Source organism: Acanthochromis polyacanthus, chromosome 10 (assembly GCF_021347895.1).
Source record: "Acanthochromis polyacanthus isolate Apoly-LR-REF ecotype Palm Island chromosome 10, KAUST_Apoly_ChrSc, whole genome shotgun sequence".
NCBI classification, from domain to species: Eukaryota; Metazoa; Chordata; class Actinopteri; family Pomacentridae; genus Acanthochromis; species Acanthochromis polyacanthus.
Genome location: NC_067122.1, coordinates 38,198,372 through 38,212,160, shown reverse-complemented (window position 1 = coordinate 38,212,160; position 13,789 = coordinate 38,198,372). Strand labels below are relative to the sequence as shown.

At 39.2% G+C, this 13,789-nt stretch overlaps 1 protein-coding gene across 1 annotated transcript in view; it reads right to left on the bottom strand.

Moving 5' to 3' along the window:
* polr1a (RNA polymerase I subunit A) overlaps nt 1-13,789 on the bottom strand; it is a 57,473-nt gene continuing 43,684 nt past the window's right edge. The window contains 9 exon segments of the mRNA XM_051954947.1: nt 1-491; nt 2,039-2,203; nt 2,289-2,406; nt 2,732-2,932; nt 3,871-4,140; nt 7,538-7,645; nt 9,438-9,567; nt 9,661-9,815; nt 10,562-10,697. Coding sequence (XP_051810907.1) covers nt 391-491; nt 2,039-2,203; nt 2,289-2,406; nt 2,732-2,932; nt 3,871-4,140; nt 7,538-7,645; nt 9,438-9,567; nt 9,661-9,815; nt 10,562-10,697 — 1,384 coding nt within the window. The 3' untranslated portion in view covers nt 1-390.

Below are 13,789 nucleotides of genomic sequence, written 5' to 3'. Positions count from 1 at the left end.
TACAGTTTTTATACAAAATTTTCATTTTATTATTAAATAGAAACAAAAATAATGGATTTGGTTGTTTTTTTTAAACAGATTTTTGCTTGGAAGAATGAAACCCTGTGTGTCTATTGTGTTGATTTTCTGTGCTGTAAACTCTAGCTTTGCATATTTTTTACAGTATGATACAGTTACAGCTCAGTGATCTAAAAAGAAAACTTAACTATCTGTCAGTTACATTCATTTTCAAATCAGATAAGTCTGGTATTTTCTGAAAGCACATTTGGTAAGACATCACACTGAGTACAAACTGTGATAAAAAAAAGTTAAGGTTTAGTCTTTATCAGGGAAGCAGCTCAGCAGAAGTGCGATCATACCACTTCTCATGCGACTGCGTTACGTCTCCTCCTACTGAAGAGGTTGTTTCAGTTCAAACAGTCCTGTTCCTCCTTTCACCACCTTCCCCACCACCAGGCAGGCTGAAGGTGACACCAGCTGATCATGTGAACCTGAAAAACAGTAAAAACTGCCGGTAAATGAAAGCACAAAGGACAGCAGCGACCCAACATGAAATGATACGTGACAGGAATCTTTCCCAGAATAATCTTTGTGAGGAACTACTTTTATGTCAAGTGATTTAAAATCGGATCACTTCTCAATAATAGCAGTATTTATAAGCTACACGGTAGAATACTTCCTCTTATTAACAATCAAAAACAAACATTGCACAGAGACTACACTGCAGATACAGGTCCTGAATTAAAAACTCAAAGTGAATACACCTGTGATCACTGACACAAGTTAGACCACCAGTTGGAGTGCAGCTTGGATGTCCACCTTAACTGTACAAAATCCCACTTGATTTAAGAGAAATTCTCTTAACAAGTGACATTTCAGCAAGATGGAGGGACTTGTTTCAAGAGAATGCATCTTAAATATCTGGTTAAGTCAAACAATGTTGAAATTATCTTGTTTTAAACCCTCGTGTCTTCCTGCAGGTCAAATTGACTCGTTTTACAGTTTGAAAATGAGGGGGAAAAAGGAGAAGAAAAACATATTTTCACAGTGAAAACTTCTACATTTTCAACAGTTTTTGGGGACATTTTTGAACATTTTTGAAAGAAAAAAAACAATGTTAAAAAATTATGTTTCTGTCAGAACATTCAGAAAAAAATCAACCAAAATCCAGCGATTTTTTTCTGAATGTTCTTAAAGAAATTATAAGTTTTACTAATAAATATGGAATCGCTTTAGATATTTTTAGGATTTTTTGGAAGATTTTTATTCATTTTTTGAAAATATTTACAATCTTTTTTTGATTTTTTTTTTAATTTCTTGCCAAGTTTAGGGATTGATTTTGTTTTAAATAAAACTTTAAAGGGAAACTTTTAAGGAATTTTCTTCCTGAAGATTTGGCAAATGTTTTTTATAAATTTGGGGAATTTCTTTGCTGAATTTTTGGATTTTTTCAGAGAAAGGAACGATATTTTTTTGGTGCCGTAAATGAGGACAACAGGAGGGTTAAGACACCTAAGCTTGACAATCCTGGTAAAATAGAGCTTAAAATAAGTTTTCCCAGCTAATTTCAAGATCTCAATATTCTAAATATCACATCTTATTTCAAGAAATCTTAACAAGCCATTTTTCACTTGTTCTATTGGCAGATTTTTTCACTTATTTCCACATAAAAGTTCTTTGAAATAAGTTTTTTCTCTTGTTTTGAGAGGGGCACTTTTCTCAGTGATCATGTTATCCATTTATATATTTATGCAAATTATGTCATAATTAGTTCATAAATGCATGAGTTATGGCCACAGACATGTCTTGTGAAGCCAAAGTGAGCTTTGACCATCAAATTTAAACGAGTTCAATGTTAAGTTAAGTGAATATTTGTGCCAACTTTGAAGAAATTCCCTCGATGCGTTTAGAAAACATCATATTTACAAAATGGGACAAACAGACAACCTGAAAACACGACGCCTCTTCCCATGGCTGAAGCACACTGAGGCATGAATAACCACACAAACAACCAATATTGTCATCATCCTGTCCTCACCCAGCATGGTGGCCTGTTTGAGGAACTTGTAACTGGTCTCAAAGGTCATCTGCTGCAGAGGAGAAGAGTTTGATCCGATGGCGTGGCGGTTTAGGGGCTTATATGCACCTTCAAAGCACATGTAGTCAGCTACCAGCGACAAATGTCTGGGGTCAACCTCGATACCTGGAGACAAATAAAGACATCTAGACAATCTGTGTTGATCCAAAAGCTCAGTTTTAATGGATTATGATGAAGTTTTTCTACGTACCATAAACAGCAAAGACATCTTTGATCTCCTTCTCTATGACCTTCAGAGCCACTTCAATCCCGTAGGTTTTAGCCATGGCGTGGACCTCGTTGGAGTACAGCCGGTTGAGGTCCAAGATCTGCGGGAATAAATATGGTCTCAATGCTGGAATTATCACAAAAAAACATTTCAGAGTGCACAGCAACATCAACGATTAAAGCTGAATGAAACATGTCCACCTGCCATTCTGGGTGTGTGGAAAAGCAACATGTTGGATGGTGGGGGTCATACTGACAATAACACACTGTGTGTATGAATCTAAAATATATAATTATGGATATTAAATCAAACCTTTGAATGTAACTACTCAACAGCCTCCATAATATCCAGCAGTACCTAATAACAGTAATAATGCATTTTATTTGTGTTAGCGTGTTGTGATATAAGTGACACTGAATACGTACGTCGCTGTACTTGAATATCTCGTGCATGTTGATGCCCTCTGTGTTGAGAATTGTCTCTTTTTCACCATTTTTGGTTGTAGTTTCGCTCAGCAGGCAGCGCGTCAGCCCCTTGGTCTCCATGATGACTGCGTTCTGGGCCAGCGTTGACAGGACTGAGGCCAGGTCGAAGTGCACATTGCTCACCGGCAGCACCAGGTCAACCTACCGAGTGGGAGACGAGAAGCTGGTCAATGAAGGCTAACAGCATTTTCTGCAAAAACTCAAAATCTTACCAAGTCTGTTTGTCTTATTTTTAGACAAATTGTCTCATCCCACTTGATTTAAGAGAAATTCACTTAACAAGTGACATTTCAGCAAGATGGAGGGACTTGTTTTAAGACAATGCATCTTAAATATCTTAAGTCAAACAATCTTGAAATGATCTTGTTTTGAGTTGAATTTTACAAGAAAACTCAAAATAAGTTTAACCCTCATGTTGTTCTGCAGGTGAAATAGACCCGGTTTAAAGCTTAAAAATGTGGAAAAATATATATTTTCACTGTGAAAACTTCTGATGTCCACATTTTCAACATTTTTTCAGGAAATCTTTGAACATTTTTTCGTGAAAAAAAGAAAGGTTAAAAATGTTTCCTTTAGAACAAAATTTTGCTGGATTTTGCTTCAGAAACATTCTTTTTAACATTTCTTTTTTTTCACTAAAAAATGTTCAAGGATTCCCAAAAATGTTGAAAATGTGGACATCAGAAGTTTCATCGTGAAAAATTTTTTTTTTCCACATTTTCAAACTTTAAAACGGATCAATTTGACCCACAGCACGACATGAGGGTTAAACACATGCAGTTTTTGGAAACTGTACCCAACCGGCTGGAACAATTGTCGCAATGATTCGGCACGTTTACGCAGATGCACATATCTGACGAATCGCAGTCTAAAATTACATGTTATTATACTACTATTGTCAAATATTTTCTTCAAAACTGCAGAAAGAATTTTCAATGCCACTGAGAATCAAATTTATTGATTTTTAATGCCATTTAAGACTTTAATTTTCAACTTAATGACTATTAACACTTTTTAATGCCCTGCAGAAACAGAATAATCTGCCTTCTGTTTGAAGCTCAAGAGAAGCCTGAACTCACCTCACACCAGAGCTCATGCTGGTGATCGTAGCAGTATCCCTCTATCGCAGAGTTTGAGACCAGAACAGAGGTCACTCTCATCTGATCCAGAGTCTCTCCTCCTGCCACTGTTTTCTCTTTTTTATTCCTCCTTTTGGCTCTCACTCCTGCAGACTCTGGCTGAGGCTCCTCCACAGTGTTCGTCTCTGAGTTCTCCTCCGTCTTCTCTATCTGATCCTCTTCATCGTCATCATGGTCACCTTCGTCCTCGTCCTGACTTTCATAGTCGACCTGCAGAGGAAAGCAGGTGAAAGTTAAAAGGCTGAGAGAGCTGCTTCTGGATGCCAACAGTTAACGCCACCAGGACTTCAGTGTGAGATCTAACACTGTAATTATGGGCTAAGATCATATTTTCAAGTGCAGTTTAACCTGTTTACCGCATCATTTTCTATTTTTATGCAAACAAAATGACGCACAAGACCACTCCGCTCCCTTTGTGGAGATAAAAGAGGTGCTGACCAGCGTCCAGAATAACAAGAGCTGCAAACAAAAGCTGTAACTGAAGAATTAAATTAGAATGTAAGAAGAATTAAAGAACTTCACCTCATCATGTTCCATCTGCATTACATTTACTGTGTTGGATTATTAGTGACAGACTCAAAGAATCACACCGTATCTCAAACGTGGATGCAGAATACACGGCTTTGCTTGGATTAAAAATCAGTCCAAACTCATGAAGAGGCAACACAAAAACAGTAGTGAAATATTTTGAGAGTGAATGATGCATTAATGCCATTGGAAACAGTAACTTTACGGGGGGAAAAAAATCTTATTATTCATCTCAAGAGCAACTTATCTGCAGCAAACTGAGCACTTAAACTCCTTCCATAGAGAAAGACTGGCCATGAAATTATGAGATTCTTTTCTTTGCTTTTGTAAATATAAAGCCTGCTTTTATTCAGCTGGTCAAATGAAAGTGGAATATTGCAGCATTTTGATGGTTTTCTCATCTAATATCTTTGTTTTCTTTAGTGAAATGAAGCTGCCACCAGGCTGCAGTGCCATGTATGTGTTCTTCCTTGTTAAATACTTGATTTAAATGGAACAGGGAGACAAAACAGTGAAAAGGAAAGCAGCGTCATCCTTCTGTTCAGATGCAGTGATCCACTATGTGAAAGAAATCCCTTTCATGGAAGTCTTGATTTAAGGTCACATCACATCTGCTTGAACACAGACAGACCTCCTGCACTGCAAAAACTCAAACTCTTACTGAGTCTGTTTGTCTGATTTTTCGTCAGAATGTCTCATCTCACGTGATTTAAGACAAATTCACTTAACAAGTGACATTTCAGCAAGATGGAGGGATTTGTTTTAAGACAATGCATCTTAAATATCTTGTTAAGTGTCTTCCTGCAGGTCAAATTGACCTGTTTTACAGTTTGAAAATGAGGGAAAAAAAGGGAAAAAAAACATATTTTCACAGTGAAAACTTCTACATTTTCAACAGTTTTGGGAAATTTCTGAATATTTTTTCGTGGAAAAAAGAAAGGTGAAAATGTTTTTTTAAGAACATTCACATAAAAATTAATCAAAATCCAGTGAATTTCACTGGATTTTGATTGATTTTTATGTGAATGTTCTAAAAGAAAATACTAGAAGTGTTACTGATATTTATGTAATCACTGTAGATATTTTTAGTATTTTTTTTGAAAATTTTATTCATATTTTAAAAATATTTACAATAATTTTCTTGCCAAATTTGAAGATTTTTTTTAAAATAAAACTTTTAACCCTTTAAGCTTCAGTCAATTCCAGCCGTTTTCAGTACAAAAAAATCGCTAATATTCTATTTTTAAATAAAAAAAAATTACGAAAAATACAGGGAATATTGGACGGGCATCACGAGGTGCATTTCCTTGAAAACGACCGATTCGGGGATTTTATACCGACTTCAGGACATGTTTTGGACAAAATAGTTTACTGGCTTGTGTCATCTGGATGTAAAAGGTTGGATTATGGCCGTTTTTGTGGAATCTTTTTTTTTTTGTGTGTAATAATGAACCTGGAAATGTGAGTCGCGCTGTGTGCGTTGAAGCCGTGTATAGAGAACGGATGGATGAATATTTGTTTTTGTCGGACAAATGTGTTTATATTACCTGCTGTGGTAATCGCATCTGAAAGTGGTTTATACCGGTGGATTCATGAGAATCTAAGCTTTCCATCGGCGTATAGTGTTTGTATAATCGTGTTTGCAGCCGTCGGACATTCTTGAAATTCCTATGCAAATTAGTAGGTGTTACGCCGGCGGTACACTGAAGCTTAAGGGGTTAAGAGAAACTTGAAGAATTATTGGAATTTTCTTCCTGAAGGTTTTGCAAATTTTCAGAAATTTGGGGATTTTTGTGCCGAATTTTTGGATTTTTTTTCAGACAAGGAAACAACATTTTTTGGGTGCCCGTAAATGAGGACAACAGGAGGGTTAACACATGTCAAATTTGGAGGTTACATGAAAGCAGAAATATATTTTAGAGTGAAAAACTACTATTTTTTAAGCATGTGTGGCCTATTTTAAGACACCTAAACTTTACAGTCCTGGTCAAATAGAGCTTAAAAATCAGTTTTCCAGCTAATTTTAAGATCTCAATACTCTAAATATACTTTATTTCAAGAAATCTTACCAAGCCATTTTTCACATGTTCTATTGGCAGATTTTTTCACTTTTTTCAGTGGAAAATTTCCTTAAAATATTTTTTTTCTTGTTTTGAGAGGAGCATTTTTTCCAGTGTGGGCTATAAAACTAAAATCTAATTAGATTTAGGGCAGACTGAGGCCACACGGTGCTTCGAGGTGGTTTGATACGAGGCACGTAAAAAAAGCTGCAACACTGAGTTACACAATAAGACAACAGAGTAAATGTGGCGACACTTCTGAAAGCGTGCATGAGGAGAGTTAAGCTATTTTAATGATCTCAAACGTGCCTGAGGAAGCCAAAGATTTACTGAAAGTGTGCTATGGTTACTGGCACAGAAAGTAAAGTCCTCCATTTGAGTCACGTTACCATGGCGACCTCCTACATTCTTCTCAGCAGAGATGCCTGCAGCACTTTCAACCACTGACGAAAGTCAGCAGCACAAACGCAGAGAGAGATGAAGCCATTACAGCTGAACTGACGGAGGACTGTGCACTCTCCTCTGACGTCTTGAATATTTTGGGGTTTACTTTAGCTTCTCTACTGTAGTAAGAGAGCAGTCCATCACTGCAGAGTGTTTTGTAGCTAAAATAAGGTGACTGAACTAGACTATCATGGGTGTTTTATTTTAAAATAATGCCAGATGCACAATTTATTAAGAAGATGTCTGCATTCAGCTTGTATGATAAGGGCACGCGGATGGCAGCAGATTTACATTAAGTGTTTGCAGCACAGAGTTAAACAAAGAAACTAGTGTCAGTGAAAGCTGCTCAACAAGCGGAGGCAAGATTTTAATTACACGACGATTCGTTTGGACTGAGTCTCAGTCCCAGGTAACCTTGATGCCACACCTAAATATCTGTCTAAACTCGTCAGCTGCTACGCCGAGAAAATCCTCTCTAATACAGATCACATGGAGATGTTCAGACGTCTAAAGCCGGAAGAATCATGCAGGGATTCAGCCTAAACCACATGAAATACTCTAATTCATCTTCATACCTCCTCTTCCTGTTTGTCTCTTCTCTTGGCATCTGAAGCATCAGCGTCTCCTTCATTCCCCTCATCATCAACAATCTCTCTCTCCTCTTCTCCGTCTCCATCATCCACCTGAAAAATGTCAGAAGGACTTCAGATTTTACTTTGTTCAATGAGGGAAAGCAAAGACACACATCAGAATACCAGGAGATATCTCAGGAGCACTGCAAAAACTGAAAATCTTACCAAGTCTGTTTGTCTTATTTTTAGGCAAAATGTCTTGTCTCACTTGATTTAAGATAAATTCACTTAAGTGACATTTCAGTAACATGGAGGGACTTGTTTTAAGACAATGCATCTTAAATATCTTGCGAAGTCAAACAATATTGAAATTATATTGTTTTGAGTTGAATTTTGCAAGAAAACTCAAAATAAGTTTCACCCTCATGTCGTCCTGTGGGTCAGATTGACCCGTTTTAAAGTTTGAAAATGTGGAAAAAAATCTACATTTCCACAGTGAAACTTCTGATGTCCACATTTTCAACATTTTTGGGAAATTTTTGAACATTTTTGGGTGAAAAAAAAAAAGAAATGTTAAAAATGTTTCTTAGCTTCAGTCAATTCCAGCCGTTTTCAGTACAAAAAAATCGCTAACATTCTATTTGTAAATAAAAAATATGATGAGAAATACAGGGAATATTGGACGCGCATCGCGAGGTGCATTTCCTTGAAAACGACCGATTCGTGGATTTTATACCGACTTCAAGACATGTTTTGGACAAAATATTTTACTGGCTTGTGTCGTCTGGATGTCCAAGGTTGGATTATGGCCGTTTTTTGTGGAATATTTTCATCTGTGTGTAATAATGAACCCGGAAATGTGAGTCGCGCTGTGTGCGTTAAAGCCGTGTACAGAGAACGGATGGATGGATATTCGTTGTTTGTCGGACAAATGTGTTTATATTACCTGCTGTGGTAATCACATCTGAAAGTGGTTTATACCGGCGGATTCATGAGAATCTAAGCTTTCCAACGGCGTATAGTGTTTGTATAATCGCATTTGCAGCCTTCGGACATTCTTTAAATTCCTATGCAAATTAGTAGGTGTACCGCTGGCGGTACACTGAAGTTTAACGGGTTAAGAACATCCACATAAAAATCAATGATTTTTATGTGGATGTTCTTAAAGAGCCCTGTGACAGACTGGCGACCTGTCCTGGGTGTCCCCTGCCTTCGCCCGAGTCAGCTGGGATAGGCTCCAGCACCCCCCGCGACCCTAATGAGGATAAAGCGGTGTATAGAGGATGGATGGGATGTTCTTAAAGAAAACAGAAGTTTTATTGATATATGTGGAATCACTTTAGATATTTTTTCAAGATTTTTACTCATTTTTTGAAAATATTTACAAGAATTTTCTTGCAAAATTTGGGGAATTATCTTAAAATAAAACTTTAAAGGGAAACTTTTAAGGAATTATTGGAGTTTTCTTCCTGAAGGTTTTGCAAATTTTCAGAAATCTGGGGATTATTTTTTTTTTTTTCAGACAAGGAAACATTATTTTTTGGTGCTAATAAATGAAGACAACAGGAGAGTTAAAACATCTCAAATTAGATGGTTACATGAAAGAAAAAATCTATTTTTGAGTGAAAAATTGCTCTCTTTTTTTTTTTTAGCATATCTGGCTTATTTTAAGACATCTAAGCTTGACAATCCTGGTAAAATACAGCTTAAAATAAGTTTCCTCAGATAATTATAAGATCTCAATATTTTAAATATCACATCTTATTTCAAGAAAGACATTTTCACTTGTTCTATTGGCAGTTTTTTTCACGGATTTCAAGGTAAAAGTTCCTTGAGATAAGTTTTTTTTTCTTGTTTTGAGAGTGTCGTTTTTTCCAGTGAGAATAGCAAAGTAAAAACCGACCCCTGCTGCCTCAGCTGTTCCTTCACCATCGGCGTCCGTATCTCTGGGGGTGGCTTTCCTCGTCTCCACGGCGATGGAGGCCAGCTTGGCAGAGCGCTTCTTAATGGCTTCGAGAAGGAGACGGAAAAACCTGTCAGGATAAATAGAGCAGATGAGAGGTGAATATAAGGTCACTTCTAACTGTTTTCTGACACAGGAGGAAGCAGCAGACAAACAAACACACCTTGTTTCCATGTAGTGGAGGATCTGGTGAGGCGATAACAGCTTGTCCTCACTGTAACGGTCTGCTGGCAGGAAATGGAACGTCACTTTAAACATCCGCAGCTTTCGATGGTTTTCAATCCGCAAATTTTCCAGCACATCCACCTTCTGCAGCACCTGCACACACACAAGACAAGGGTGTATTAGTCATGAAAGCAATTATTTTGTTTGATATTGTTCAGAAAATAAAATTATATAAAATGTGAAATGCAATAAGATACAAGTGCGATACATTACTTTAAATAAAAATAAGTATGATGCTCCACAGAACACAGATTATGTAGCACCAAGCTAAACAAGTAAGCTAAGTAGAAAGTAATCATAGTTATATAATGAAATACTGCACATAATATTGAAATATTACACTTAAAAAATGAAATAGGGCATCTAGACAGGAAAGTATTGCATTCTACATTGACAAGCTGAAATCGTAGTATCACATACCATAAAAAAAAATACTGCAAATGAAACTGAAAAGTTATACATTAATAAAACATTGCTCATGAAATGTAAATATTACGCCTAAAAAATTAAAACCTGCACATTACACCGACACGTTTTGCATTTAAATGAAATATCGTACATAAAAGACAAATTTTAAACTATTACACATGACACTGCAAGGGATATTGCACAAACTGCAAATGAAACTGTTATTATTGTACAAATATTTATCTCATTTATGCAGACATTTTCTTAATGCAAGTGACCACAGAGGGGGGAAAAAACCTTCAAACACAGTCACAACCACACAAGACGCGAATGAGGAAATGAAGGTGAATGAAAAGGACAAAGAGAAGAAGAAGAAGTAACATGATTAAAAAAACCTCTAAAAATGGAAAACAACATGCGAGTATTCCCACCTCAGCCAGACACACTCTGGTAAGTTTTTTACGCAGTGTCTTTGCTCTCTTCAAGGCCTTCTTGTTGTTCAGCACTGGGATGCTCATCATGGGGGTTTTAATGTTGGAGCTCGCCACCATCAGGATCTCTCTCAGTCTGTGGAACAAACACATATTTACATGGTGGAGTGTGACGGGAGGCTGGGATGGATGAATCAGAGCGGTGGTGATGATGTAGGTAGGATATTTTGAAAAATGAACACTAAAATAGATCTCCAACGTGAGTTCCAGAGCTGGAAACTGTCACACTTGGCTCTACAGTGGTCCCTCGTCTCTATTGCTGTTCACTATTCAGTCTCGCTGTATCACAGATTTTTAAATTGCATTTGGTTTTGCAGATTTTTCATGATGTCAGGATTTTGTGGCACACTGGAAAAAATGCCCCTCTCAAAACAAGGAAAAAAAATATATTTCAAGGAATTAATTTGCCAGTAGAACAAGTGAAAAATGGCTTGTTAAGATTTCTTGAAATAAGATATGATATTTAGAATATTGAGATCTTAATAGTTGGGAAAACTTATTTCAAGCTCTATTTTACCAGAATTGTCAAGCTTAGGTGTCTTAACCCTTCTGTTGTCCTCATTTACGGCACCAAAAAATATTGTTTCCAAAAAAAATCTGCAAAAAATTCCCCAAATTTACAAAAATTTCAAAACCTTCAGGAAGAAAATTCCCTCAAAGTTTGCATTAAAAGTTTTATTTTAAAAAAAAATCCCTAAATTTGGCAAGAAATAAAAATTTAAAAATATCAGGAAAACCTCTAATATTTTCTTTAAGAACATTCATATAAAAATCAACCAGACTTTTTATGTGAATGTTCAAACCCCCCCCCCAAAAAAATGTTGAAAATCTGGAAGTTTTCACTGTGAAAATACACATTTTTTTCCCCACATTTTAAAACTTCAAAACAGGTCAATTTGACCTGCAGGACGACGTGAGGGTTAAAACAAGATAATCTGAAGATTGTTTGACTTTACAAGATGTTTAAGATGCACTGTCTTAAAACAAGTCCCTCCATCTTGCTGAAATGTCACTTGTTAAGAGAATTTATCTTAAATCAAGTGAGATGAGACATTTGACTAAAAATAAAACAGACAGACTTGGTGAGACTTTGAGTTTTTGTAGTGCATATAGGTACTTGTATTGCTGTGATGAGACACATTGAAGGCCATCACAGGAGAATATCTGAAAGGATATGTGCCTTTTATGCACTCTGCAACTGACAGGTGCTTTTATTTTTGACACATACAGAGAGTAGTTTTTTTAGAAAATGTGGCAGGAAGTCATCGAACACACTTCATAATCATGATTCTGACAACTTTACACTGAACCAAACTAACTAGGCCGACTAAACCACAAACATTCATAACACTGGAACACTAACATAAACCACAATGACATTTAAACCTCCTACACCCTTGCACTCCCATGGTGCATTGCAGCACAACAGTTCAGTCATAACGACCGGCTCTGCATTCGCTACTGTTACGGCCACAGCCGTATTCTGGCTCCTCCCCTGTGTTTTGTGTGTGCGCTCCTCCCCTGTGCTTTGTGTGTGTGTGCGTGTGTGCGTGTGGTGTGTGGCTGTCACTCCTCTCAGGCTGCTGCCAATCCGTTTCACCTGTGCCGACTAATTGGAATCAGCTGCTGGGCCCTCGTCAGCCAATCCATGGTTCAGCATAAGAAGCCGGTGGACCTGAGAGACGACTGAGAGAATTTCTAATACGATGAGGCACATGGGCAAGACTGGAGTACAGTGACAAGCCGTCGTCTCTCAGGTCCACCGGTTTCTTATGCTGAACCGTGGCTGCACCGGATTGGCTGACGAGGGCCCAGCAGCTGATTCCAATTACTCGGCACAGGTGAAATGGATTGGCAGCAGCCTGAGAGGAGTGACAGCCACACACCACACGCACACACGAGCACTCACGCACACACACACAAAGCACAGGGGAGGAGCGCACACACAAAACACAGGGGAGGAGCCAGAATACTTCTGTGGCCGTAACAGCTACATTTTTAAAGTTATTTTTCTTTTTTTCCCCCCCTTGTCTGACTTATCTTTCTAGCTGGCCACTGTATCCGATGACAGCATCGAAAAGATCTATGCATTTTTATCTTTGCAGTGAGAAATATTTAATGTGAATCACTGCCAGTGACCTTCACCGGCCCTCCCTTCAGGCTACTCCATCAAATCAAACTTTATTAAACCCCTGATGTGAGCTGCAGGGGAGGGCTGTGATACACCACAGTGTGAAAGAAGGTGAAATAGTGACAGAAAGGATGAAACAAGACAGACGGGGAGGACGACAAACAGGTATTGTTATTAATTGGGGGTAGCAGTCCAAGTGCTGTGCTAAGCTAAATCCATACAGGAAATAAAGGCTGTAACCAGGGACCAGGGACACCAGAGATGTGGGGTCTTGATAGTGGGGGGGTGGTAGGCCCATAGGGATGAGAAAAAGAGGGAGCATGCATCACATGATGTAAAAAGTGTGTGAGGATGCCCAACTCAGCATGTTCTGACGGAACAAATCACTCTAGAGTAAGTCTCGACAGGAGCTTGAGTATCTGTCGGCATGCATGTGGGGTAATCATCGAATACCCAAGTACCTGCCCATATCCCAGGTGACCACAGCAAGGGGTCCTCCCCGAGCTAGCAGGGCACCCAAGACCCACCACACGGTCCCCCAAAGCCATTGGACCCAGGAACAGCCCCAGGACTCCAAGAGGCACCGATCCGTCTCCCTCAAGGGCACCCAGCACCGGGCGGTCCGGGGAGGAGGCCCCCCGCAGACAGCACCCGCCCCCACCAACCAAACATGGGAAGGGGGCCCATGACACGACCACAGCAAGGCCAGGCAGGGCGGAATGTGGCCATGCGGTGGTGGGGTCGAGCCGAAGCCCCGCCTCCCGGAAAAGCCAGGGCCAAGGGACGAGCCGGAGACCACCGTCCGGGTGACCAAGGGGGGCCCGGACCACCTGCACAGAGCAGCAACCCAGAGGCAGCCCCCCGCGCCGAAGCACCCAGCGAGCGACAGGCCCGCGGACCCCGCACCACAGCCCGCCGGGAGACACAAGCCCCAGCAGGGCCCACCCGACCGCCGGGCGCCGCCCCAGGCCCCCACCCGCAGGGCCCGGAGCCCGACCGCACATGAAATCCACCGACACCGTCCCAGTAGATGAAGA